The sequence below is a fragment of the Ischnura elegans genome, chromosome 4, assembly GCF_921293095.1.
Source record: "Ischnura elegans chromosome 4, ioIscEleg1.1, whole genome shotgun sequence".
Taxonomy (NCBI): Eukaryota; Metazoa; Arthropoda; class Insecta; order Odonata; family Coenagrionidae; genus Ischnura; species Ischnura elegans.
Window position 1 is genome coordinate 123,911,392 of NC_060249.1, and position 26,666 is coordinate 123,938,057.

General features: G+C 39.7%; 1 protein-coding gene across 5 annotated transcripts in view; it reads left to right on the plus strand.

Annotated features, from left to right (window-relative positions):
- LOC124158011 (inaD-like protein) overlaps positions 1–26,666 on the plus strand; it is a 211,335-nt gene that overhangs the window by 27,869 nt on the left and 156,800 nt on the right. For all 5 annotated transcript variants that reach the window (XM_046533155.1, XM_046533158.1, XM_046533157.1 and 2 more), the window contains 8 exons: positions 1,677–1,854; positions 3,132–3,290; positions 4,939–5,100; positions 5,676–5,780; positions 6,517–6,642; positions 9,039–9,215; positions 10,874–11,059; positions 12,088–12,178. In XM_046533155.1, the coding sequence (XP_046389111.1) occupies positions 3,276–3,290; positions 4,939–5,100; positions 5,676–5,780; positions 6,517–6,642; positions 9,039–9,215; positions 10,874–11,059; positions 12,088–12,178 (862 nt within the window). In that variant the 5' untranslated portion in view covers positions 1,677–1,854; positions 3,132–3,275. The remainder of the gene's footprint in view (positions 1–1,676; positions 1,855–3,131; positions 3,291–4,938; positions 5,101–5,675; positions 5,781–6,516; positions 6,643–9,038; positions 9,216–10,873; positions 11,060–12,087; positions 12,179–26,666) is intronic.

The following is a 26,666-nucleotide window of genomic DNA, read 5'->3' on the forward strand; positions in this document are numbered from 1 at the left end:
ATTGGTAGAAAATAGAGAAAGGTTGGCATTAACCGAGTTTCAATAGGAAATCATCAACAGGGAGAGAGATCAATTTAATGTAGGAGAAATGATTTGATTGAAAATTTGAAATTTCTTGCATTTTTAGGGCAAAACTTTTTATCTTTTATTCAAATATTTAGAGTGACATTTTTAGCACACATTGGTCTGAAATTTAATTCAGGTGAAATAATTTTTCATTAAGATAATGTTGAAGGATCTAAGGCTTTCCCAGTGAATGATTCTTGTGAATTCATCTCAGGTTTCAAATCGTGTTTAAGTGTGCATGATGAATGCCAATGTTGGTGGCTGATCAGCTCTAAGGATGTTGGGAAAATTTCCCATCAAAACGTCAGCATCTATCATGCACTAGCCAGGCTGGAAACTGTGGAATTCACATGAGGATTTCTATTCTTGCTGGTCATATCTCTCAGGTATATTAAAATGCTTTTAATGGGAAACTAATGAAGTATGTAGTACATTCATTTATTCCAATGTATATATTATTTACAATAGAATTGAAAGATAATTTTATATTAGTTGTTGTTTGAGTGAACTGGAATGCTTTGCTCAAAATCTTTTTGTGGTGAATTCCTAGAGTACATTTAAATTTGTAATTCCTTTTCCTATTTTTAGTCATTCTTACTTATTCAGATATTGCCATAATGAAGTATTTACTGTTGTGAATGGAATGGCTTGTATTTTGAAAATGTACATTGTTAAATAAATGTAGTAATTATTAGGCATTGAAAGTAGTTTTATGTGCATAAAGTTGTGTATTTACCTATACATTTTCTTTTTTTATTTCTATATACATGTTTGTGTTCAATGATGAATATACATACATTATTATGAAGTCCAAATGATTATTTTAGCAAGATGAGTGACTTTTTTTGGAGATGAGTGTGGAAGTTGAGCTTACCTTGTCAGTGGCGTAGCCAGAAATTTTGTTGGGGGGGGAAGAGGGGGTCCAAAACCAGGGGGGAAAATTTTTGCAAAACCGGTAACTAAGTAATGGGTTTTAAACTAATTTTAACATTTTTCATAAACGAAAAAACTTAATTTGTTAAAGAAACATTTTGTTAATTCCTGATTTTTCAATATTTTGTTTTATTTTATGAACGACAATAACTGTGTTTTTATATTTTGGGGGGGGGGGGGGGGGGGGAGTCCGGACTTCCGGACCCCCTAGGCTACGCCACTGTACCTTGTAATACTGATGTATCTTACAGCTATGCTCTACTTCATATGTGCTAGCAAGAGGAAATCTGATGATATTGTTTAACTTTTTTTCTTAAAACATCAAAAGTAATTGTGAGATTTAAGTTTGGGATCCCATTGATGCTATTTTTATCTTTTCCTTAGTTTTTATGATGTAGTCATAGTAGTTTCTGAAATGGTTTTTGGTAGTGTATATTTTTCAAGAAAATCTCATTCTTGAGTTATCTTCTTGGGCATTCAATATCATATATGCATGCTTAGCTTAAATGTTTCTGATGATATTATGCAAAAATATTCCCTCTATAAGTGTTACAAGTATATTTTATCGGTTGAGCCCATTCTATGTGATTGCTTTTGTGAATGCTCGTCATTAAAATGGTTTTATCAATTAAAGCAAGCAGAGTATGTGGTGCACTAATGCACGGTCTCCCTTACAGCTCCTCCTTTGCCCAGAGTGAGGCGTTGAAACTCTCGCCGAGTAGACCTGAGAAGTATTTGCTCCAGGGAGGAGGTCGCACCCCGTCAGATGAAGGAGGGAAGCCTGCAGTAGACCGGGAGGCAGAAATCGTAGCTACTGTCTTAGCGGAAACTCCCAAATCCACTTCCGATTTTGAGGCAAGTGTTAAAAGCAAATGTCATGATATAATTACAATAGAGAGCCCATTATCTGTTATCGTATGAGGTAACCGTCTATTGCTGGGGTCTCCAAAATACGGCCCACGCACTCGTTTCAAGTAGCGTGCGATTCTCGCTCGTTTAACTCTGTGAGACGCCGCTAGGAGCATTTCAGCGCTGTACTGCGCGTCAAAGTTGCCTTCAACTGTTCGTAAATAAGAAATATGCCACCATATACTTCAGTAGACGTTGGTATTGAATACTTGGTATTGAGTCATCGGCAAATTTGCTGTCCGGCCTGCCGGGCGATTCTGAACTTGGAATGTGGCCCTCGTGGCTTAGAAAATTGGGGACCCCTGGTCTATTGAAATAACCACCTATGTATCTGTTCCTGAGCCATCCCCCCAATTCGTCTGTCACTCATCTGTTTCAGCCCTCTGCTGTTCTACCTTTTCTACCCTTTCCATCCAAAAACAATGAGTGTTCACATGGAATAATGTAAAAGATGCAGGGAAAATACAGTTAAAATTACATAGTCATAACTGTGTAATGAGAAAATAGCCATGAATGGACTATCCCTATTTTTTGGTTATATGATTGAACTTCCCCGTCATTACCTTGGTTAAGGGGTACTCTGCCGTAATAATTTACTTTTATTTAGTTTCATAGTTTTCATTTATAAAGTGTAATTATGTACTCGTAAGAGTAATTTGTTGGTCATCAATTGTGAAATAAATCATAGAAGACTTTTGATATTGTAATGGCTGTTGAAAGACTATGCTATATTCGTTGTTATTGGCCTGAATGTAGAGAAGATGAGCTTTCCTCATATAGTGATAAATGTTCCCTTTTTCAGATTTTGTGTTCTGGTATATGTCGTTCTTCTCTATCCATCTCCATAGTTGTGCTGAATCAAGTCATTGTAAATTCTTCTGAACAAGGCTAATGCTTCTTTCACACCAAAGTTTATCATCCATTGTTGGATTGAAATTTTGGTGATGTTATTCTTGAATTTTGGCATGATGGCTGTCATTAATTCCCTTTCTTTCTCAAGTGGCAGGCATAATTAGTCATCTTTATGCATTCTTAGCTTATGATAAGCCCTCACCCTGTCAAGTGTCCTATTTATTGGCCTGGTCTCTTTTGGGCAATAGCCCAAGCAGCCAATTTATTATTCAGAACCCTAATCTGTATGATAGCTAATTTTGTGTGTTTACTAAACTGATTACATTTTCCTGAGGTCATTGTAGTTGATGAGGTATAAATTTCAATTTTAGGAAGGTTATGGATTTGTGCCAAGCCCTCCACTTCAGTTTAGGCTGACACCTGGAGAGGAACTTACTCCTTTTGAGAAACCAACTTTAGAAGAGACCTTAGCTGCACTCCCACAAGTCCAAGAAAAGGAACAGCAAGATCCAACCATGACTGTGACAAAGGTAAGTTTTTGCTCATCCTTTTTTTGCTTTCATATTATTTTATTATTATTGAACAATGTGTGTGGGGAATGGATTTGATTGAATCCATGGATTAGATATTCAACCCATCACTATTTTAAATGATACTCATGTTATACCAACACCTGATGCCATAGCGTATGAAAATATAAGAGATGGTTGAAGAACATAAAAGGGTTGGTACACTTAAGGCTCTAAGGCAGTCCAGAAAATATTCTATTTTGTTCTATAGGTCACTACGGTAATTGTTTGATAAATGTGGTTACATTTTACGAAAGAGAGGAAGCTTCTGAATTGAATGTCATTTGTAAGGATGCAGTTGCTTTAAAAACATGGTCTCAGCAACTTGTTGACGTGAAGCCCTAAATGTCAAAGCCTGCCACCTTGGTGCCTTTTCCATCTCAAGCTGTTTTGCACGGAGTGAGTCAATTTATTCATAGTTTCAAGTAGGTTGAAATTCATCAACAGTGTGTTTCCATGTCTGAAGAGGGTGTAATGAATGAGTCAATGGTCAGGATATGGGTTTGCGAATTTAAAATGGGAGAAGAGGAATGTTGACCCCTGGTGTATTCATTCCTCTCGATAACGCATGGTCTTGCATAGCTCATTCTGCTATGGAACTCTTGGATCAGTCGAGTTGGGATGTTCTGGCCCATCCACCTTGTAGTCCCAACGTGGCCCCTTCACACTTTCATCCGTTCACCAAAATTAAGGAGGGATTAGGTGGAGAATATTTCACAAATGGCAATGAAGTGAAAGAAGCAGTCACCATCTGGACCAAAGAGGTGGCAGAAAGCTTCTATGAGGAGGAGGCTTGAAGGCTCAATTCTCAGGAAACAAAGTGTCAGTGGCATAACTGTGGGGGGGATGAGGGGATAGATTCCCCCCCCCCCACACCCCCTAAGTCTCAGAGAAATAGAAAAAATATTTACAGCTATTGTCTAGTTTTGATGTAAAATAACTGCATCTGCTTAAAGTTCAATATGTGCCAAAATTATGTAAAATGTATTTCCAGGTATGTCATTGTTCAAAAATTTTACCAGATTTTGTCTGAGGGGGAGGGGTTGCCACCCTAGGCCATCCCATCCCCCCTGAGGCATATTCCTGGTTATGCCACTGCAAAGCGTATTGAGTTCACTGAAGATTATGTAGATAAATTATTCGCACATTCAAGGACACTTTTTGTAAGTTTAATTTTTTCTGATAAAAATTCAGTTTAAAACAGAAAAATGTAACTTATTTATCTGGATGACCCTCGTACCATACATGCTGGGATGGAAAAAAGTTATTTTGTTGTCATTTTGAGTGATTTTATCCAGAGTGAATCATGAAGTCAATACATACCTAAATGTGTAGTGGGAATAATAATAACCAGCATGGCTTCCAGAAACTATGATCATATGCTGTCGAGGGAAATAATCATGTGTATGTATTATTTGATCTCTGAAGTGTGAATGGCTGACTTGGAACGTTGTGGCTGTCATTTATTACTCCACTATGAAATGGATTGAGGTCTGGAATGGCCAATTAGGTTCTTTACTTTTAAGTTGTAAGTAATATGATTTATTCGGCTTTGGAGGTACATAAATGGATTGCTGCTGCTAACCCTTTGCTGTTTGTGATGTTGCAGATTGCTCAGGAGCACAATGCCAGTGGGGCAAGTGGTGCTACTGGTGGTGCTGGTGGCGGGAAGTCATCGGTGCTGCTGGCCAAGCACTGGGGACCCGAGCGTTTGGTCGAGGTCCTGAGGGAGCCCAATTGTAGTCTTGGCATTAGTATTGTTGGTGGGAAGGTAAGTTTAAGAAATCCCTCTTCAGATAATCTATCCATGACATGGTTTTATGTTAGAAGTCATGAAAATGCTTGTATATATCCAGGAACATAGTAGCATTCAGTAGTTTTTAGAGTTAATAATGAAATACAATTGTATACTCCACACTTAATTGAATATTGACGGACTCAGGTTTTGGCAACTCGGTGCCACCCAGTGTCCATTAATATTGTATTTTATGAAGATTAACAACTTCCCCGAAGTAATACCGAAAGGATTAATTTTAGTCTTAATGCAGACTTTATAGGTTGATTAAATAATGTAAAATATTTCGAGAAACTTCAATGCAAAAAATGTGTTGACCTTGGTAATTTCAATACTCAGAACACCTTCCAGATATCATTTGGGATGCATGTTTTTTTCAAAATTCATAGATCCCCCTTGTTTTAAATGGGAGGTATTCTATATCCCCCATACTTTTCAGGGATGTACTACTCCTTTGGATGCTTCTTGTTATGCCTAATGTCTGGGAATGACATATATTTGATCTTTGACTTCAGTAAGGTGCTGATCATTTGTATTTTTACCATCAACAGGTGGACTTGTACAACGCTGGCCCGGACAGTGGATCTGCAATCTCTGGGATATTCATCAAAAACGTCATTCCCCAGAGTCCAGCTGGGCGCACAGGAGAGCTTAAGGTATGTGGTGGACATTGGGTGCTGGGCTGGTAGTGCCATGGGCTGGTTCATATATCTGCTGTTGCTCCACAGGCAAAAAGTGCTAATGTAAGAGCCGTTATATTGTCTCGATGGTAGACCAGAATTTAAAATGTTTTTCATGTAATAATCATATTTGTTATTTATGCAACGTTTCAGAATATTATAAATAGCTGATTCATTTTGAGTAAAATGAAGAAGGATTAATAGTCACTTCTAATTGTGCTTTTTCATGAAGTGTTGCAAAAAAACTCAAATTCACTCAGGTCTTTGTTATTAATATGTATAGGTAATCAAATATTGGTGGTTCTAGTTCCAAATATGTTCTAATATCTTACTACTACCTATTTCGTTATAATAATACTTTCAATTCTAAGTTGTGAGAATATTACTTAACATAATGTAGTTTGAACTGAATATTTTTACAAATTATTAAAGTTATTCATCTCGTGATGTATGATCTTAGAAGCTCTGTACCTCTAAAAATTGTTGTAGAACTGCAATATAAGGAACATGGATATAATGAAATTTTGGAATTATTAACTTATTACAGCAGTCTGAACAAAATTTACATGTACAAGTATAGAATTCCCTAAGTCTATAATCCTTTAATTTATAATTTTTTAATGTGGATACATATTTTTGTACTAAATTTAATGGTTGTTTTGAGTTTGTGTCTTGTTTCTGAATATGTAATTGCTTGCCATTTCATCTCCAGACTGGGGACAGAATATTGGAAGTTGATGGCATCGATGTCCGCCATGCTAGCCACGAGCGAGCGGTGGAAGTCATTCGAGGGTCAGGGAATCCGGTCACCTTCCTCGTTCAGTCCCTCATCCAGTGGGTGAGTGGCATTTATTTTTATCAGGATGCAGTGGAAACTACATTGTCTCCAGGATGGGAACCTTCTATTACCACTGAGTAAAATGATTCGTCCACACCTATTTTAACTATTTAAATGAAGGCATGAAGCTGATTTATAGTGAAGACTTAATTCACGGGCAAGACTTGGGGCAGGAACTCATTGATTCACTTGGTAAAGTAAAAACTTTGAGCAATTGCATAATAACATGTATAACTTCAACCTGGGTTTAATTAATGAGCTGTCATTATCAAGTGAATATGAGTTGTTTTGCGAATACCTTATCTATTAAAGGTGCTGATGTAACATAGAGGATTGGGGAACCAAAGAATTGAAGGGATAATTGAATTAATGTGGCAATGTTTTTAGGAGGATGATAAAGAGTGGGTAGAGCATTCATAGTTAAGAGGAGTTGAGTCTGGGATGAGAGAGATGGTTTAGTTGGGAAGGGAGAGAAGGGTTGAGGAATACAGTCAGTTGGCAAAAGGAAATTTTTTTGAGAGGCTACGGCAAATTATAAATTTTCAAGAAGGTTAGCAAGCCTGATTTTCATCCCTACCCAACTCTCACCTACTGATATCTCTATACACTTGTTTCTATCTATAGTCTTGACTCAAATTCTGTCCTTGTTCTCATCTTAGCCTGAATTGTCCCCCAAATTTCTGGAGGGTGTTCTGCTCTCACTTCCTGAATAATAGGTTTTACAGAGGGTTTTAAGCAATCAAAATCCAACTTCTAATAATAAAAAAATAAAAATGATAGAAAAATACACGAAAGACAATCTTTTCATAACTCAAAGAATAAAGCGTGGGTGCTGGTTAGACTTATTAGGAAGGAGTGTAGAAGAACCTGATAGGTGAATAACAAACAGGCACACTATATATATTTCTAGACCTCTCTATGAGTGATGAAAAGCTTACTGTTTTACTTTTTAGTGCATTTTATATGGTTTTTGGGAAAAGCGTTTTTTTAATTTCACTGTACATATTTTTATGTTCAACTTTTTAGTGGCGAATCATTTGATCAATTAAACCAGAACTGTCAAAATGATTTCTACTGAATATTTTAAGCTAAAAATATCTACATATTAAGAAATGTAAAAACTATTTTTCCATATGAAAATTTAGTTAATTAATTAGAGCTCAATGGAACAACATTTCAAATGTCTCATTATTAAATTTTTTATTGTCATCAGAAGCAAGCAAGTGTACCAAATTTCAAGCTTATTGGGCTATGATTATTGGGTTAAAAATCAATGGCAAGATTCCATGAATGAAACTAACAAACAGACAAAGCGAGTTTAATATAATGTGTAAAAATAATTTATTGGTTAAAACTAATACATATTTCAGCCTGAATCGAATAATATTTTATTTTTTGGTGTGAAATATGGGAAATTATACACGAGACATGCAGCTTGGTTGTATTCGCTTTTTATTAATCTGTGTTCTGCGCAATTTGATTGAAGTTATGTGCTTTGAAGTCAATGAATTGATGATATTTATGGAATATGGCTGTAATTGGTGGTTAAAATTACTGTGAAAGAGCATGAAATGAGGGGATATGAAAATAAACGAGGACACATGGATATAGGAATTGCTGAAATCCGTAGTACCATGATTATCATCAAAATCTAGATATTCCCACCATGTACTTATTGGAATTCTGTGTTCTTCCAAAGCTGTAGCATAAGATAGCATTTTTACAGAGAAGATTGATGTGTTTAAATATTGATGAGCTTGATTATCTTCTTATTTTCTACTAGATTGGTTATTATTTCTATGAATTAATTAATTCATGAACTATTTTTTATTTATTTTACTGAATTAATGAACTATTGGGACATTTTTGTCTGGATCCTACCCTAGTTTAAATCATTTAAAAAATATGGCTGCAATTTCATGAAATGGGAAGGATGTAATGAAATTTTACTAAAATTTAATAGTGTCGACCATATAATATGAAATAATGGTCTATCAATCCTCCAACTTAGGACACTGAATTCACACTGGCACAAATTTATATATCTCTACTTTATGTTTTCTTTATACTCCATAAAGAAGATTTGTGACCCATTCATGAGGAACTGCCCCCCATTGAATCATGAACTTTAAGTCACAACTAATAACAGCTAGCAATAAGCTCCTAAATTATTTGAACTGCTCGATGTAAACATGTGCCTTGAAAGCTAAAATCAAGAAAAAGATTCATTCACTTCTCAAATCTATTCTGAATGTCTTAATTACTCATAATAACTTATAACTTATAATAATGATGTAACTTATAATAACTTATAATGTGGGTAACTCAACCATTCAGTCACCATCTGTGTTCTAAAGGTTTCAGTCATCCATTAACAATTTTCATCTCATTCTCAGGAAGGAGAGGAGCGTCAGAATGGGGCGACATCGGCGTCGTCATTCCATTCGTCCTCTTCGTGGGCATCGACATCATCCTCATCAGCACCGTCAGCTGCTGCAAAGCGTCAGTCAGGCAAGATGAGAGCCCCTGCTCCTCCCCCCCTTGCCAGAACTCCCTCTCCTGACGTCATCCAGGTGTGTAAAGATTTTGCTTCTCATGCTCAACACTCATTCTTATTCTAGTTCATTTTTATTTCATTTTTCCTTGAAAGAGTTTGACTGCAGATTGTGCACAATGTCTGGTGGAAATCGTAGTGGCAGAGTCTGTCGTTACTTTGTGTCTTTCACCAGGGGCGCAGCTAGGAATTAAGGCTAGGGGGGGTTTCAGGCGCAACTAATACTGGGGTGCTTGAGGTATTGCATACCTGCCAAGGTAAGCGGGAGGTGCGGAGGCCTTCCGCCGGAAAAATATTAAGATAAATGGTTCAAAATGGTGATTTTTACCGCCTTCTGAGGGATATTTTATTAATCCTCACACTATTCTGTAAGCAATATTAATCCAATTAAGTAAAATAGATTTAACTTAAAAATTTCTGTGAGCTCTGGGGGGGGGGGGTTTATCCCCCAAAACCCCCCTTGCTGCGCCACTGCCTTTCACAATAGAAATTGAGCAACAGTAGTGGGAAAGGGCTTCTCCAGAAATGTATGGGGGTAAACACATGGAGTGAAATGTGTCTGGTGAAGGCCCTGACCTGATGTTTTTGGATACTGAGTTCCTACAGAATGGAACTTGAAGAATAGCCTTGGTGTATTAGTTAAATTTTAGATTATGAGTGGGCATTGGCACATTCAGTGTGGAGCACATGTCAATTGACGTGGTCCCGGTCAAGCCGAGATACGAAGCACGTCAATGGATGTGCTCTGCTGGTCGGGCCGGGAGCCCTTCCTCCGCCTCTGTACGTGACTAACATCCACTTCCGAGTCTTCCAATTGTGTTTAAGGCCTTCAACAAACTTCCCTCTTTCGAACCGTGTGCACCGTTTGTAAAAAGCAGTATTTGAACGGAAGTTATGGCGTGAAAACCTCCCTCTATTTTTCTTTCTTATTTTAACAGTCCATTTTGACAACTTTACTGAAAATCAGGCCTGCATTGAATGTATGAACAAACATGTTACACAATGAAGATATTGCTTGGAAGCTCCTGGTTAATTATATTTAAAACTGTATTAATACAGATGTTGGTGCATCAAAATGTGGGGAAAGGTGAAAAAAGAGTCAAAATAAGAAGTTATCTAGAAATCTCTACTGACAATTATATTATGTAATGCATTTTTTACACTTTTTGCATGGTTAGGGTGAAGCTGGGTTGTGGGCATTGGAAGGGTTCGTCAATTACGTATTAAGCAGCAGAACTATTTAGCACTTTACTCTCACTTTTGGCTGTCCCTTCAAGCAAAGATCTGACGGTGGCAACTTTCTCTCTTTTTTATAGTTTGTTAAATTAGTTTCATTTATGTTGATTGAGAGTTTTTTTTTGCTTTGAATATTTAAGGAGCTATTAAATTTAATGGGAGCATACCAAACGCTCCCAATTTAATTTTTACTATATGTGGGTGATAGAATTTATGTTATGTTCTTGTATGAAGGAAATGTAGAAGTATGGTGAACGATTTGCTCAAGTGAACTGTTTACATACCACATTCAACTTTGATTTTAAGAAAATATAGTGAAGTTTTGTGATTCTTTCTCCAAAATTAGTTCAATCCAAACTTTCGAGAGTGTCATAACTTTAAAAATGAATGGCTAACTTTGCTCGATGGCTTTTGAAGCATGACTTTATGTGTATTTTTCAGCCTGGGTTGGATGATGATGAGAGGCAAGCAGCAATTCGGCAGCAGGCGAGTCAGAAGAGGCGGGACTCGGCTGCTGGAGGAAAGCCACCCGTCAAGAGTCAGTATTCATCGAGCGAAGAGGACAGCGATGACGAAGAGGATGCTCGGGACATGGAGGGACGGATACTCACCAAGAAAGGAGTCGAGGTGCGTGCCTCCCCACATTATCAGTTCAGAGGATTCTTCTCTTTTTTCTCTTCATGTTTCCTGATTTTTTACCACTTGCATTGGCTTCAGTTAACAACAATTTCTGTCCACCCAAGGTACAAAGAGAAAACATTTCTACTCATGTCAAGTCAGGTGGTGAAGAATATAGGAACATGGGAAGAGAATATTCTTAAAATGATAAAGCAATAATGCCTCAATATGCTACATTCCTCTAATACTCAATGTTTTATGTATTAATGACAATTAAACTTCATTATAGTTATCAAAGAGCATTAAAAAATGACAGCCTCAGAAAAATTTCACCTCCTTTCATCCTTCTTGATTGTAAAGCAAGTTCCATCTTCTATTCTTATGACACTGAGCAGGGTTGCAGGCCTACATCCAAAGAACAAACCTAAATCTAGTTGTGAACCAAGGCCAGAATCAAGCAATTTGTATATTTTTAGGTTCTATTTTCCCTCTGGTGCACTGGGTCTTTTGACAATGTATCTTCCCCTAATTGTGAAGCACTTGAATTTTGGATGTTAAGAGTAGCCACCCATTAATAGCCCCCCATTAATGTGTAATTCTGAAGAAAATGAAAAAAAAAAAACTGTTCATAATTAACTTATCATACCACACAACATTTTTGCGTATTCAGTAAGCAATGATGATGGACTTTGTATGTGCATTACATAGATTTATTTAAAATTTGGAAGAATGACCCTCCCAGCATCTTTTCTATTGATAGGTATTGCATCGCATATTTGCAATAAGCATTCTGAAAATTAGTTAACTTCCTTCAAAAACTCACCTCACCTGCTTAAAAACAAATGCCCTTATTTTAACCCCGAAGAGGTATTGCCTTTGTCAATCAGCCAAGTAGCAATTGCTGAGAAGTTTTGATGGAATGATTATTATCTCTTTTTCTTATTATTATTTTTTTTGCTCTTTTCAACCTTTGATTGCTGTGGACTCTATGAATTCATTTCTCAGTCAGTAGTTTATTTTATGTTTTTCCTTTCCAGATTTCTCGTGCTAGTGCTGGAAACGTGAAGAGGTCAAAAGAAGAAATTGAGGCTGATCCAGAAGAAGAAGATGATTTCGGCTACACCACCTGTGAGTACAGTTTACTTTTTTTGTCGGAATAAGAGTATAGCATGAATTTAGGTGAAATTTTGAAAGTTCAGTGAAAAGTCACCACCGTCTGGTGATTTGAGTATGAGCAGTTGATGGTAGAAGATGAAAATGAATCCAAAAGGATGAGTGTAACGACATTGCCAACTTTTCTAAAGTTAGTATGTATTTATCAAGGAAGAGGAGAAGTGAATTCATGGAAGAGTGGAATAGAAGGATAGTTGGAGAAAAGAGCTGGAAGATATTGGAGGACTTGGAGTTGAAGAATGATGAGAGTCGGGAAGTAGTGAAATCAGTGAGGTCTGTTCAAACCTGAATGTTTGACAGCCTGAAATGGTATACATTATTCCGAATGTTTTCTGACATCCACAGGTCTGAATTTTGCTTGTATTCTTTCTCAGAGTATCTAACTGCATTGTTAGATTCTCCTCATGGTTGATATTCACTGTTCGGAATGCCAGCTTTTTCATATAATGATCTTGTTTTTGCATCGCTCTTGCTTCAAATTCATAGTTAACTCTGCCAAAAGGCATAATAGATTAATTGGCATCAGTATTTTGCAAGTTTTAGACAACTTCTAGGATGGCCTTGCTAAAGAGGCCATTGAGATCAGGCTATATATATGTACTTTTAAGAGAAAAACAGGATGTAAACTTAGCAATGCGTGGCTCCGATTTTAAATAAAATCAAAAGTGATAGAATCCTCCTTTTTATCCAAATTTTTACCGAGGTCTTTGTGGCTGATAAGAAGTAACCTGATTGTTGTAACTGTGTATAGTAAGATCTCAAGGTTTTTTGTTCGGTCCAGCTTATTTAAATTATCCTGATGACGATGGATGAGCCATCCATTGAAAGGTTGGTGATATACTACGAATGAAACCGGTGAAAATCCCAAGAAGATTCAACACAAGTAATTCGTTGGGAAAAAATTACTTCATCTATTCCATGCTTAGTTTTTTGTTTATTTTTTTCGATGATTTTGAGTCATTGGTAAATAAATCATTTGGAAATTCGATACGATAGCGTGCAAACCTCATTTTTAATTCGTATCGAGGTAAGCCGTGCACTCAGAATGACGAATGCATGTAGAAGTAAGTCGTAAGTGTAAGTGATCTGTTGTCGCGGCTGTATCCTGGAAGTTATGCTTACCAGATAATACAATGTGTACGAAGCGGTTGCCTACGCACGAGGATGCCGTTAGTGACACGCGCAGCGAGGGAGGGCCTGTGGTGATGGCACTTCACCGCCGCCCCGCCCCACTTCCCCCTCTCCTCCCCCCTTCACTCCCCCCGCCTCCTCCTTGTGCTCGCACTTCACGCGGAAGAGGGACAGACGCGAGGACGCCCCGGAGGGATGCCTTTCTCCTCCTCGAGTCCCCTCTTTCCCGGAATGCGAGCGAGCGACAGCAGCCCCCCAGGTAGCCAATTGGGATGAGGTTTTGACGTCGGCAGCCGAAAGGGCCTTGGTTCGAATGCCGACGAATTGAAAACAAACACATTCATAATTTATATTGATGGTTCGCACGATCGCCACTGGGGTTGAATAATTTCGATCGGAATGATTTAAAAATTTGATTCCCGGTGGTAAATTCAAATAAGCAATTTACGAATTGAATTTGACCGATAGAATGGACTGTGATGAATGGCACTCCAGATTTAATTTTTATTTTAAGATTTTCAATGGCCGTCAACGGGGACTGACAAAAATTTTTTTTAGTGGGGCTATTTTTCAATTTTTATTTTTTAATTTCTACTTACTTATTTTATCTTGAGGAGAATTTTCCCTTACAGCGTCGAGTGATTAATGCAAGTGATTAAGATTACGAATCATAGCCCTTATTCGCATTAAAAGATAAGCAACCAATTGCATACTCGCATTCGTGGAGAAGGGATGAAAAATTTGGTTCGGCCGCTGCATTGTTGTTATATCGCTCTTGTGGCAGATTAATTAGCAAATCATTGTAACAGGGGAGGGAGAGGCGGCGTATTTTACACTCACCTCTAGAAAACCATCCGGTGATAAAAAAGTTGTAATTTTGTTTTGCGTACCTTCATGTATCACTTGAATATCGTCCTTATTGTTACGACCCTTGGCGATCGCTATACATGCTCAGTATATTACTTCGTCTTCAATAAGTGATGCGAAAAACAAATGGAATGGTCTAGACTCGGTAAAAATTCATTGCATGCCGAAAGAAGTATATTTTTTGAAAATTTTCAATGTCAGCCTCAATATCTCATTCTAAAATTTTATTTTCGTGAAATAAAATTGATTTATAAAGAGGCAGGCAATATAATTTGGAAACGGAAGCCGGAACGGTGGTGGAAAGGAAGCCTTTCAGATGTTTCTTGGGTGAATCGGGACATTTCTCGGAACCGGATTCCCCAACATTACCATTTTAATCATTGAAGAGGTTTCATATCGTCGCGGAGATATTTTATATGCATGTTCTTCCCTCCCTAACCCGCACTCCTCTCGGAAATATCATTTCCATTCACTTCTGGCGCCTCTCTTTCCTTTCTTTGCCTCTTGTATTCCAAACCTTTTTCCCGCTCCCTTTATGCGTACATACCCCATTAGTATATGTCTTTCCTTTGTTGATTCTTCGAGCGCGCTTTCCTCTCGCTAGATAGACAGGAATTCTGTTCATAAATTAACGGGAATTTTAGTATCTTGGAAAAAATATAATTTTTTTCGTCTACATTAATGTTGTTGCCTTTAAACTTGTCCCCATTTTACAACGAGTTCATAATAATTTCTTTTACTTTTTTCACGTTTTCATCGGTTGTCAGTCATCTAGAACGTCTTCACGGCCATCTTGGAAACGTTTATAGCACTCGTAGACTATTATTTTACTCATAATAGACTCATCATAGGCCTTTGTTAATATTTAACACACGTTGGTACAGTTTATTTCATTTATTACACAATGTGTGGTACAAATTATATGATCCATTACTTTATTGAACGAAAATCGCCGAGCTCTTATAAAAACGTCTAACCTTAGCGACTGACGCAGAGAATGTAAAAAATGAATGCAGATTCAGCTGAATTTTTTTTAGCATACTTCACGGGCATGTATACCAACATAATTAAAACATTTTGACTATCAAACTCACCAAACCCTCGATATTGAAAACTTCCCCTTATTTTCCGAACGCACCTCGTCCGTTCATGGTCGTTTATTCTACTTATGCTAAGGATATGATTTCTCTCCATCCATTCGTCGCAGGGGTAATTCCCTTTCATTTTCGTCCACTCCACATTCGTTATTCTTTCGCTTAAGAGCAGGATTTAGTTGTTCTTTCAAATGTTATTTGTGTAGCGACTTCAAACTTCGTTTCTACATTGGAATGATGGAAGGACTGAGATGATGGCAGTTCATATTTAATTTTTAATTTTTTTAAGATTTTCAATGGCCGTCAACGGGGAATGACAAAAAAATATTTTTAGTGGGGCTATTTTTCAATTTTTATTTTTGAATTTCTACTCACTTATTTTATGTTGCGGAGAATTTACCGTTACAGCGTCGAGCGATTAATTCAAGTGATTAAGATTGCGATTTCATAGCTAATGTTATTTGTGTTGCGACTGTCGTCCTTCAAACTTCGTTTCTACACTGGAGGACGCTTCGAAAAAAATGTAGCGGTTTTCATTTTATCTCATCGGTAATCTAAACAGGGTTCTGCCGGCGGCGAAAGAGTGCGAGAGAGGAAAGGGTCGCCAGGATCCTCCTTGCCCCCTCCCCTCTCTCACCCCCTCCTGAGCTGCCTCGGACGTTTTTCCATTTTTTTTTTAATTCGAAGAAGAGGGGCGACTCGGTCGGCATCGTCTTCCCTCCTGCTCTATCTCTGCTGCGTGCGGCAGTCTGGCTTTACGCCGTCGATCGGAGTAATCCAGTGGAGGCACAGTGGTGGGATAGTCTGGGGATGTTGCCTCGAAAGCCGATGACACACGACTATTCTTTCCCCTTCTTGACGTCTAACAAAAGCCGGAGGGCGGAGAAGAAATTTCTCAGATCGATTTCGGAACCAGTCAGTCTGTCTTTAAAACTCGTGTTATGAAAATTAGACAAATGCTTTGGTAAAAAACAACATAATCAAATATTTCATATAAAACTTCGAAATCAGGCAGTCTAATAGGCAATAAGGCTATTGGAAAGCTCTTCACTTGTACTAACTTGACTAAAATGACTTTTTTTAATTTTAAAACATATTTTTTGACCCAGTAAACATGGGATTTGTGCTTATTGTTAACTTATTCGAAAGTTAGGTACGCCTGTAGAAAATAGATTAAGTTTATAGACTTTCATTCATGTAATTTCACGTTCATTGATGAGTAAACTATATAAAATGTATGGTGTAAAAATTAATACCAGAGCGTATTCGAAAAAAAGGAACAATTAAAAAAAATTAAAAGTTTGTTTGTGTCGACAATGTCGAATGTTTGACAATGCCAATGAAATGGTATAGAAAAATTCTCAACGGAGAGCATTATCGATATCATTCCTTTCCATAAACATTTTAAACTGATTTTGTAAATATTTACGGTTATTGTCTCTTATTTTATTATTTCGGTGTCGTGCACGAAAGGATATTTTGAGTAGAGCTATACATGCCTCCCGCATAATGACCCGCCAGCCGTTAGGGGGTGGAGGCGTGGGAGGGACTGAGGATAGGGGTGGGGCGAAGTTCCTTTTATTTCAGGAAATGAGAGGCAGCCGGGATTGACAAACGGTATATTCCGGCTGCCAGTCATTTCCGGAAATAAAGGAATCTTTGCTCCACTCCTACCGTCAACGCCCCTCACATTTTCTGCTCCTTGATGATATAAATCATTGACGCGCATATACAATTATCATCACCATGAGGAGGTCTCCATCAGCGGAGACGAAGCTGTTGTTATATAGACTTTTCTCGGGAAACTTTTTTGTTAGAGTGCCTTTGGCTCTCGTTTATACTCAATCTTACCCGAGCGTAATCCCGAGAAAATTTTATGTATTCTGTTCGCCGGGAAAGTGTTAAATCTTACATGAGAAGTTGTTGGTAGGTAATTGAAACCTTGACACGGGTTTAGCCAAAGGTTTAGCCATTTTGACGGTTATTGGTTTGTAATGAGATGTGCATAGAGGTGAAGTGCCTTAGAGCAACGTAAAGAGAAGCTAAAGTCACTGTAAATTGGAATCAACTTCACGGGAAGCTATGAATTAGCGTCTTACTGCTGTATTAGTCCCCGTTCGGAAGTGTTAATCATCAAGTTAACTTGGTTATGAGTTCATATATAACTTGAAGGCAACAACCTCATGTTTGAATTTTTCTTACTAGGTAGCTCCAACGGAAGGGAAATCATTCGGTCTTCGCCAAATCAAAAAAATGAATGAGCATCGAATTGCACAAATCGGATTGTAACAGTCAAAGGTTATCTCCAAAAGATCATGTTTTTAGAGCTTCGTCAACCTCGGAGGTTAAGAAAACGCATCAAAGTAGCTGTGGGTTAATTGGCTTCGAGACTGTTGACATTTCGATGCTCGTTTTTTTTAACGCGGCGATGACCGCGTATCTCTTCCGTTGGGCGTAGTTCGACAGTATCACGTAAGATCCTTCTCCACGATTTTCAAACGAACTGGAAAGCAAGGGAACTTTATGTTTGGCGCCTTCGGAAGCTACATTACAGAGCCGTTGACTTGAAGCCTCTCGAAACGGGATTTGGAAGCACGCGATTCGTCGTAATCGTGATTAAATCTGAGAGAGATTATGGGAAGAGATATAGAAATATTTAATTCTCTGTTATCACACCGATATTTTAGATCAACGCAAAAGTAATATTTACTCCAAGATGTACTCTGAACGATTTCTTGTAAGAGCGGTTATGCTTCAGCATTTTTGCCCTGGAATATTATTTCGATGTTGTTACTCTTTCAGCTTTTCGCCCGAGTTTCCTTTTGCACAGAAGGTGGCAGTTTCACCAGTATCCTAAGATCTGCCCTCTTCAAATTAGAAGGGATGTGAGAGCCTTCACGTCCCTGCAGGGGTCTGAAGTGTCCTCTCACTTACGCGAAAAGTTATAGTATTTCGGCATTCCTCCCTACGCGGCATTCCGTAGTACCTTATCTCAGCCCCATGCAGGAGTGAGGGTGTACGCCGTGAATTGGAGTAATCCACTGGAGGTGGGACACTTAGGGGGTGTTACTTAGAGAGCCAATGACGGTGACTGTTCTCTCACCCTACTTGACGTCAAACAGGCGTCAGAGCGAACAAGAAATTTCCCAGATCCATTTTCGAATTAGTTCTTGGAAACTCGTGTTTGAAAAATTGTAAAAATACTTTAAAAATGGGTAGTCTGTTTGAGAGTTATTTTCTTGTATTAACTTAGCTAGAATGACTTGTCCCAAAAAAAATTCTACAAATTAGAGAAGTAATACTTATTCGGTATTCCTCTCTACTTCCAAAAGAAACTTCGACGTGCGAGAATTAAGTAAAAATTATCAGCCTGATGGTTATTCATCGTCCTTAACGCCGGTGTAAGTTAGAATGTATAATATATATATAAGTAAGAAATCGGAGTGGGTCGTGTGGCAGTTCTCCCCGCTCGGTGCTTTGAAATGCAAAGGACTCCTTTACATTTCCAGGTGTGCCTCGCGCCTCGTCCATTTGCGCATTTCATGTAATTATTTTAATCAATGGACTCCCGTGGTCCCTCTCTTTTTTTATACGTCACTCTCTTGAAGAAGAAAAGGCGAGCCCCGTGTTAGTTAAGGGGTCGAGGGCCCACACAATGCCTCCTCCTCTCCAGACGTGGAGTGTGAGTGGAAGCTCTCCGTCTCCTCCGTCCCCATCCCCGTTGCCGCCTCGCAACCTCCTCTCCTCCCCCTCCTCCCTCATTCGCGCGCTTTCTTTCCCGCTGTCCTCTCTCTCTCTCTTCGCACTCGAGAGAGGAAGCAGAAGAGGCGCGGAGGAGTGGAGCGGGGAAAAAAGAGCGGCCCCTCCCGGCGATATGCTTCACCCTCTCTCTCTCTCTCTGTCTTGGCACTCGACGACAGGGCTGGCCGCGGTAGTAGACCGCGTGGGCCATCCCATAAGGATAGTCGACTCGCTTTTTGAAAAAAAAAAACTTACGCCTTTATGAATTATAAACACGAGCTTAATACTGTTTTGATTGCATTACATCATATATATTCATTTAAGAATTAACTGAGTCCAGCGCGTAACTCTGCCGTGACAGAAGACTGTGCCGTGACAAGAAAACCGATGGATAGCCTAGGGTAGTTAATGTATTGTAGGCATTCAACTGACATCTAATAGGGTAGTTTCCATCATCAAAGAAAACGGAAGGCATTGATTACGATTCGTTACCCACCATTAGTGTATTCAAATTATACAAATTATTTGGTTTTAGAATTCCCAGTATTGACGAATGGCAATGGTCAATTTTATCCTTATTTGAAAAAGGCCAAATTAGCGCCCATGCGATTCCACTCCACGTGACGTCACAGGGACCTAGTTGCTATGCGAGTAGATAGGAGTTTTACATCGTCTGAGATTATCAATGCATGCATGAGACACAGAGCTCAGGGAAACATGTCTTAATAATCACCTATTAAAACTGGCTAAGGTCGGAAAGTTTTCGTTTGATAGGGTGGTAATAATCCTTATTTAAGCCAAGCGCTACCAGCTAGCAGGGTGCTCTGCTACCAGCTAGCATCCTGCGTCGTATCAGCGCTCTAAGCCTCGCCCCAAGGTCACCTCACTTGCAGCAGCGGGAACCAGAATGACGTCACACGGGCTTTTCCCGGCATTCATACTTAGCCGTCGCGTTTTCGCGCGCTTGAAAATTTTCACTTTTCATTTAATCGCGAAAAATAGATATTGTCTTTTAAAAATCTAAAATTGTGATATGCGTACTCCAGGAGTAATAATCGTTCGATTTAGGCAATTAAAAAATAATAGGAAACCGCCCTATTCTACGTACTATCCCGCGAGCCATCGCCATTGGTGTGCGGTGGGGGTGCTGGGACCAGCCGTTTATAAATAAAAAGGTATTGCTATTACGAAGTGGACGTGGAGAGGAGGTACGACGAAATGCTGGACATGGCGAGTGAGGAGAGGCAGCTTCTAGATGTGATGACGGAGGAGACAGAAGGTTTAGATGGAGCGAGTATTTAGCGGGGAGGACATGTTGAATATGGTGTTAGAGGGTAGAATGTTAGGTGAACGAGGGAGGGGAAGGAAGAGGACAGGATTTTCTTAAGACAGGATCAAAGGGAATAGGCCTTATTGTGAATTTTAGGGGGAAATCCATGAAGGGAGGGAACGCTACCGTAGCACTTTTTAAATACCACATGTATACCTAATTTAATCGGTAGAATACTTTAACAATAATAATTGGCAAGTGGGTTCCTCCTTAGGTTCCACCTAGCCTTACTCCATATTCCCTGAAAGGGTCAAGGTGAGAGAGCACTCGACAATGATGAGCGGATGAATCGCGGTAGTTTCAAGAGCGTGGGCCATACCTAAGGATTTGCGAATTGTTTATTTTTCGCCTGAGAATAAATACACGAAATTATGATCTAAAAGTATATACAGTAATAATCAAACGGTGTTATGAAAAATGACTGACTCTCTAGCGCTTAGTGCAGGTACGCGGGTATTGGAACTACTCCACTTGCTGACGTTGACGGTGAACAAATGAAAACAGTATAATGCACACCAGTCATAAGATACTCGTCCACAATAAGTGGACGAGTTTATTATGTTTTCATAACGTTGTGTTTTTGTTAATGGTCCACTGTGCTACATTTTTGAATAGTCCTTTAGGAGAGGAAATAAATTGCCGAATAAAAAATATAGGGTGCCCTTTAAAAAAGACATACTGATGTTCATATCTTTGTAAATAACAAAGCTACAAGGAAGGCAATCATGCTGATTAATGTCCCCCTGACGGCTAATGAACATTTGCTGGACACATTTTTGAATTTGCATCTGGACAAAAAGTTATTTCGGGTGGTCAAGATAAATGGGACACCCTGTATACTGGTATCATTACCACGTGTAAACGTTTCAATGGTCATTATTCAGCCATATGCCTTTTTAATAACGAATCTGTGAATTATAAATAAATTCACTGTGGAAACTAACGATGGCAGCGATCATTCGCTCACTGATGAGAGGATCCATCAACTTCGCTCGACTAAGCGTATTTCGCTTTTTTTGTTGCTTAGTGCTTGTGGGTAGTGGGTACAGTGACTGGATGCTGATCGAGGGGTGCCGAATTCGTATCCAGGGACGAAGCCTTGGGACACCGCCAAATGGAAGCCCTCAAAATTCGAGGTGACTTATGGGGTGGAAATGCGTTACTTTTGTGTTCCCGAGAAATCTGAACATTAATAGGTTTTTTTCCATGTTGTAGTTGTATATTACTAAAAGATTTAATCTCTAATCAATGTGTAGGAATTTCCTCTTTTTGAGCTTAATATCAATGAGTATTTTATGCGTCAATTTTTTTTTGCTAAAGTCATAGTAAAAGCGTATTCTCCTCCTCCCCGTTAAGCAATGAACTTAAGGCTTTTAATGACAAAGAGCGACACTCAAGACACTCGTGGAAAAAAAATGGTAACTAAAATGGTTGGCTTTCAGTTGAGATATGCTTCGATTGTTTTGCGTGATTTTGAAGTGTTTGATCGCGTTGGGCAATCCAAAAAGCGCGTTTTGTTTAATTAGAAAAAAATTATCCAAATTTAAGAATATATATAATATGAAAACAAGTAACATTTGCACTAATTCGCTGTCGACGGATTGCAACCTTTAGAATTTGATGAGAGACTTGGAATAATTTACCGCTTGAAACATTCCAAAGAATGTTGCTTCCTTATTTCGTGGGTAAGACTAGACTATTTTTCAATAATGAGGCATGGAAGAAAATAAATAACCCTAATAGTGGTAATTATTTTTCTTGGATATCTTGGTACGTGTTTTTGAGTATTGGATTATTCATGAATGATTTTGTACTTGCTATTTTGAAATAATTCATTATATGTCTGGTCACTACAATTACCTTTTTTAAGAAAATGCGTTTTCATAAATTGATTACGATGTTCCCGATCAATTTCATTGAACTAAGTTGTTATAACCCATGATTTTCATTCAAGGAAATCATATTTCAAGATCAAGATGTTACACTATCTGTTTTAGTCTTCAGGGCTACGGATTGGACCAAAATAATCAGGGCATTAAATCAATCACTGAATTAATAAATGTTTTCTGCTTAAGCGGGTCGTGACGTTAAAAATTTCAGCCAGAATGGTCTAATGAATTGTGTGAAACGTTATCCACGGGGCATTGATTTTATAAGGTGACCAAATGTCAAGGGTAACAACTCCGTGGTAGAATTATTTTCGTTCGTTTTCATCCTAAAATATTATATGTTACTCCACACATGGCTTGTAGAAAAAAGGCTATTGATTAACTATAAACCTACAACCATCATGAGGGGATTACGATGAATTTGCTTGAGCGAACATTTCATTCAATCAATAATGATATAAGTATTGAAGTTCAGTATGAGTGACGAGTCACATAGCAAAAGAAATTGATGAATTGGGATCAGGAGTGAAGCCAACGGTAATGTTGACTGTTATATTCATGCGTTTGATCGAAAATTAGTAAAAAGTTTCATTGAACTGGTCTTGAGTGAAGCGCTTTACGGTTCGGAAACGTGGACTCTTTGGAAGGAGGACGAGAAAGGACTGGAGGCGTTTGAAGTGTGGGTGTGGAGAAGAATGGAGAAAATTTAGTGGACGGAGAGGAGGAACGACGAAGTGCTGGACATGGTGGGTGAGGAGAGGCAGCTTTAAGATGAGATACGGAGTTGACATAAGGTATAGATGGAGCGAATACTTAGCGGGGATGGGATTTTGAAAACAGTGTTAAAGGGTAGAATGTTGGATAAACGAGGGAGAGGAAGGAAGAGAATAGGATTTTTTAGATGTAATGGAAGAGAGTAGGCCATTTTGTGCATTGAAGAGGGAAGTGCATGAAGAAAGGGGAGGCTGCCGGACTTCAGTGGGTAGACTTCTTAAATACTCCATGGAGACCTACCCTAATCGGGGGAATAATTTAATAATAAATTGAAATGAAAACTAAGGAGAACAATTTTGAATAATGTAAGTAAAATTTTATTTTTATTTTGCTCATTGTGTGGGAAATATTCAGGCTGCGACTTTAACTCATATTTATCTCAAGGGTACTGAGGCGATATCTAGAATTGACGATGGATGTACTAAGGCATAAAATGTGCGTTTTTAACGGACATTTTCAAGAAAATTGTATTTTTCATCCCCTTTTAACCATCTTCTGCAGTTATGACATACGTCCGAAGTGGAGACAAGTTTTTAGTAACGAAAAAAGCTTGCGAAATTGGTCAACTCATAATTTATGTGAATTTTTTTTACCTACACCTGCACGTTCAAATTCATCCTTTTTAAGTGAGGAGTTGATTCAATATCCGAGGAAAGGATGCGAATGGGTCGAATTAGCCCATTCGTCGTCGATTTAATATTCAAGCTTTGATGCGTGAGGAAAACGTCTCACCGGTGCCGGGGTGTGGGGATTCCATGCTCAATTATTCCGGTGTGAGTGCGTTACTGCGAGGTCCACGAGAGAGAGAGATAGAGAGAGGAAGAGACTTGGCAACAGTGCAGTTGTGGCTGCCGTGCGCGAAAGGAGGCGAGGAAGGTGTCGTGGGATGGGTCGTGCCGAGAGAGAGAGAGAGAAATGGATAGAGAAAGAGGGAGAGTGCGCAGACTCCCGTGTGGACCTCCCCTTCCCTCCTCCATCTCCTGGGACGTTCCCCCACCTCCCCGCGTGGATTCCCGTTTCGGCCGTCGGAGGGCAGCACCGTGAGGGGGTGGGACGGGGTGTCGTCGGCTGCTCTGGTCCAGTGCGGTGCGCGCAGCATCCGCGTCGCCGTGGCTTCCGCGCTCTCGAGGAGAGGGGAAGAGCGCGAGCGAGCGGTCCCTCTCTCTCTCTCGGCGGCCCGTCTTGTTCCGGGAGGGAATCACCGCCCGTTGTCGTCGCACGTGCGTGTCCCGCGTGTGTTTTGTTCCGTGTCTCTCTCTCCGGCGAAGAGCGCGCCCCCCGGCGGGACCGAGCGAAATCCGACGAGCAGTGGACGTGCTTGCTCTTTTGAACGTTTCGACTCCCAAGGAGCGGACTTATAAGTGATGAGCGTGGTTTAGAGGCACGATTCCCGTTTCTATCCCTCGTATCATCTCCAAAGCGCTATCCACGACGTGCAAATCTGCTCTCCTGAACTGTTCTCTATTCTCTCAATCCAATGGAAAGAGCGGCGATTTCGAATATCGGTCGAGATTGAAAAGCGCAGATTGGAGGCGGTTCTCCTACTCGAGTTATTTGCTAACCCTATTCATGACGTGGACTCTTATCAATGACCTTTCTCCACTGCTCTCTGTACTTTTTCTCCGATGCGAGAACAGTGATTTTACCGAGCAAGCGATGTAGGGGGGCGTGAACAGGGAGATTCCCCGCGCCGAAAAGCGCGCGCTCTGGCGGGACCGAGTGGAGCTATGGGGACGAGGTGTTAAATGCTGTGGTGGTGATGGTGGTGTGCCTTGGTGACCACCTCTCCTTGTGAATGGTGCCCTTTGTGTGTGTGATGGAAGTTACCGCTGCAGGGAAGTGTCTTCTGAAGAGTGTCGTTCGCCCGATTGCCGCTGGGGGGCGCGGCGCGATGGACCGCTGCCTCCCGGAGGCGACAGCGGCGCTGCTGGGCGCCGAGTGCTTTCCCTGAGGGGGGAGAGGGTCCCCTCCTCCCCCAGTCCACCCCCGCAGGGTGCACCTCCCCCACCCCTTTTGGGTCTCTCCCCCCTACCCCCGGAAGCGTCCTGTGCTCGCCGAGAGGAGAATGAGAAGGGGGCGTTGTTAGTCGTTCCCTCGCGGATAGTGAGTGTGTGTGTGTGTCTCTCTCTCTGTATCTCTCCCTCCCCCCTCCACTCGCCTCCCCCCCATTCGTACCCAACAGCCTCGACCCAAAGGTGGCGCCCTTGCACAAACACAATCCTCGCCTTTTCTGTGTTTGCATTCCGCTGCGATGCCCTCCAATCCGTCTCGCTCCGATGACCGCCGCTCTGCCGCTCTTATCTCCCACCAAAAGGATATTAGGATGTCCCCGCGGGCGGAAACAGCGTGTCGTACCTCTTCCGGTTTCAGGCGCGCTCGTGAGATAGCGCCGTACCAATCCATGTGATCCAAGGCACGATTTATCCCTCGCATCGTCTATACCTATATCCTATGTTTCTCACTTCTTAGACAAATCGTTCTCTGTGCTCGTTATACAATTCGGAAACTTGATTGGTATTATCGTACGTATATATTAAAAGCGTGATTATGATTCTTTTCCTCGCACAACTCCTTACGCTATCGTAGAATTCGATTTAATTTGTTTTTTCCCCTCTCTTCCACCTTCTTTATTATCGGTTCCCTACTGAGTTACTAGCGGACCGAAGGGGTAGACGATCATAGATGAGCATAAATTTGAAGTACGAATATTAATTTCGCCTTCATAATATTATTTTCCATGGCTTTGACTGTGTTTTCTCATCACTCCCCCAAACTGTTTTGGTTCTCGTTCTGTAGCGCGAGAAAAGTGACTTTTAAGGAGCAAATTCATGGAGGAACAATTATTAGATGAGAATGAAAAAAGAATTTATATTTGTTATGCTCTGAGGATCACCCTTGGATTAAAACACAATTTACAATAATTGGCTAAACAAAAAAACTCATTAGGTACATGAAAAATGAAGTAGAAATAGCTGTTTTTACAAAAAAAATAGAAAAAGCTGGAAAGAATAGAGATAGCAGTATAATACAAAAGTAATAACAGGATAACAAAGAAAGAAGGATTTCAATTAATAATTTCGTAATATCATGGCTGTGAGTTATTTAGCACAATAAGTTTTATTTTGCTCTGCATTGAGTAGATCCATGCATAATTTTCAGGCATTTTAAAGCCATTTTTGAATGCATGAATTCTTCTGTAAGCCTTAGTACTACAAAGCCAGATATTAAAGGCGCCGTTGCGATTCTTTCTATCGCGTTATCGACATCCCTTAAAAAGACGTGGGCATATTTCTGCTCAATACTTACCAAAGCTCGAATAGGAGAGAGAAAAGCTTCAATGGAAAAACTTGGAATCCATGCACTTTGATCCGGTTTTCAAAGTATCGCAAGCCGAGAAAAAATAACGAATACGCGATTGCAGGAGTTCAGTAGATCTGTGATCCCCCTCATGTTATTCCATGTTTCGGTGCCCAATTTGCGCATCACCATGGAGGTCATTGAGTTTAGTTCATTAATCGTCATAAATACCAAATTATCTTTGTTCGTTGTGAAATGTGAGGACTGTGAGTTCAGTTATTGTCGTGCGTATGTATTACAAGCGTGATTAAGGTTCTTTT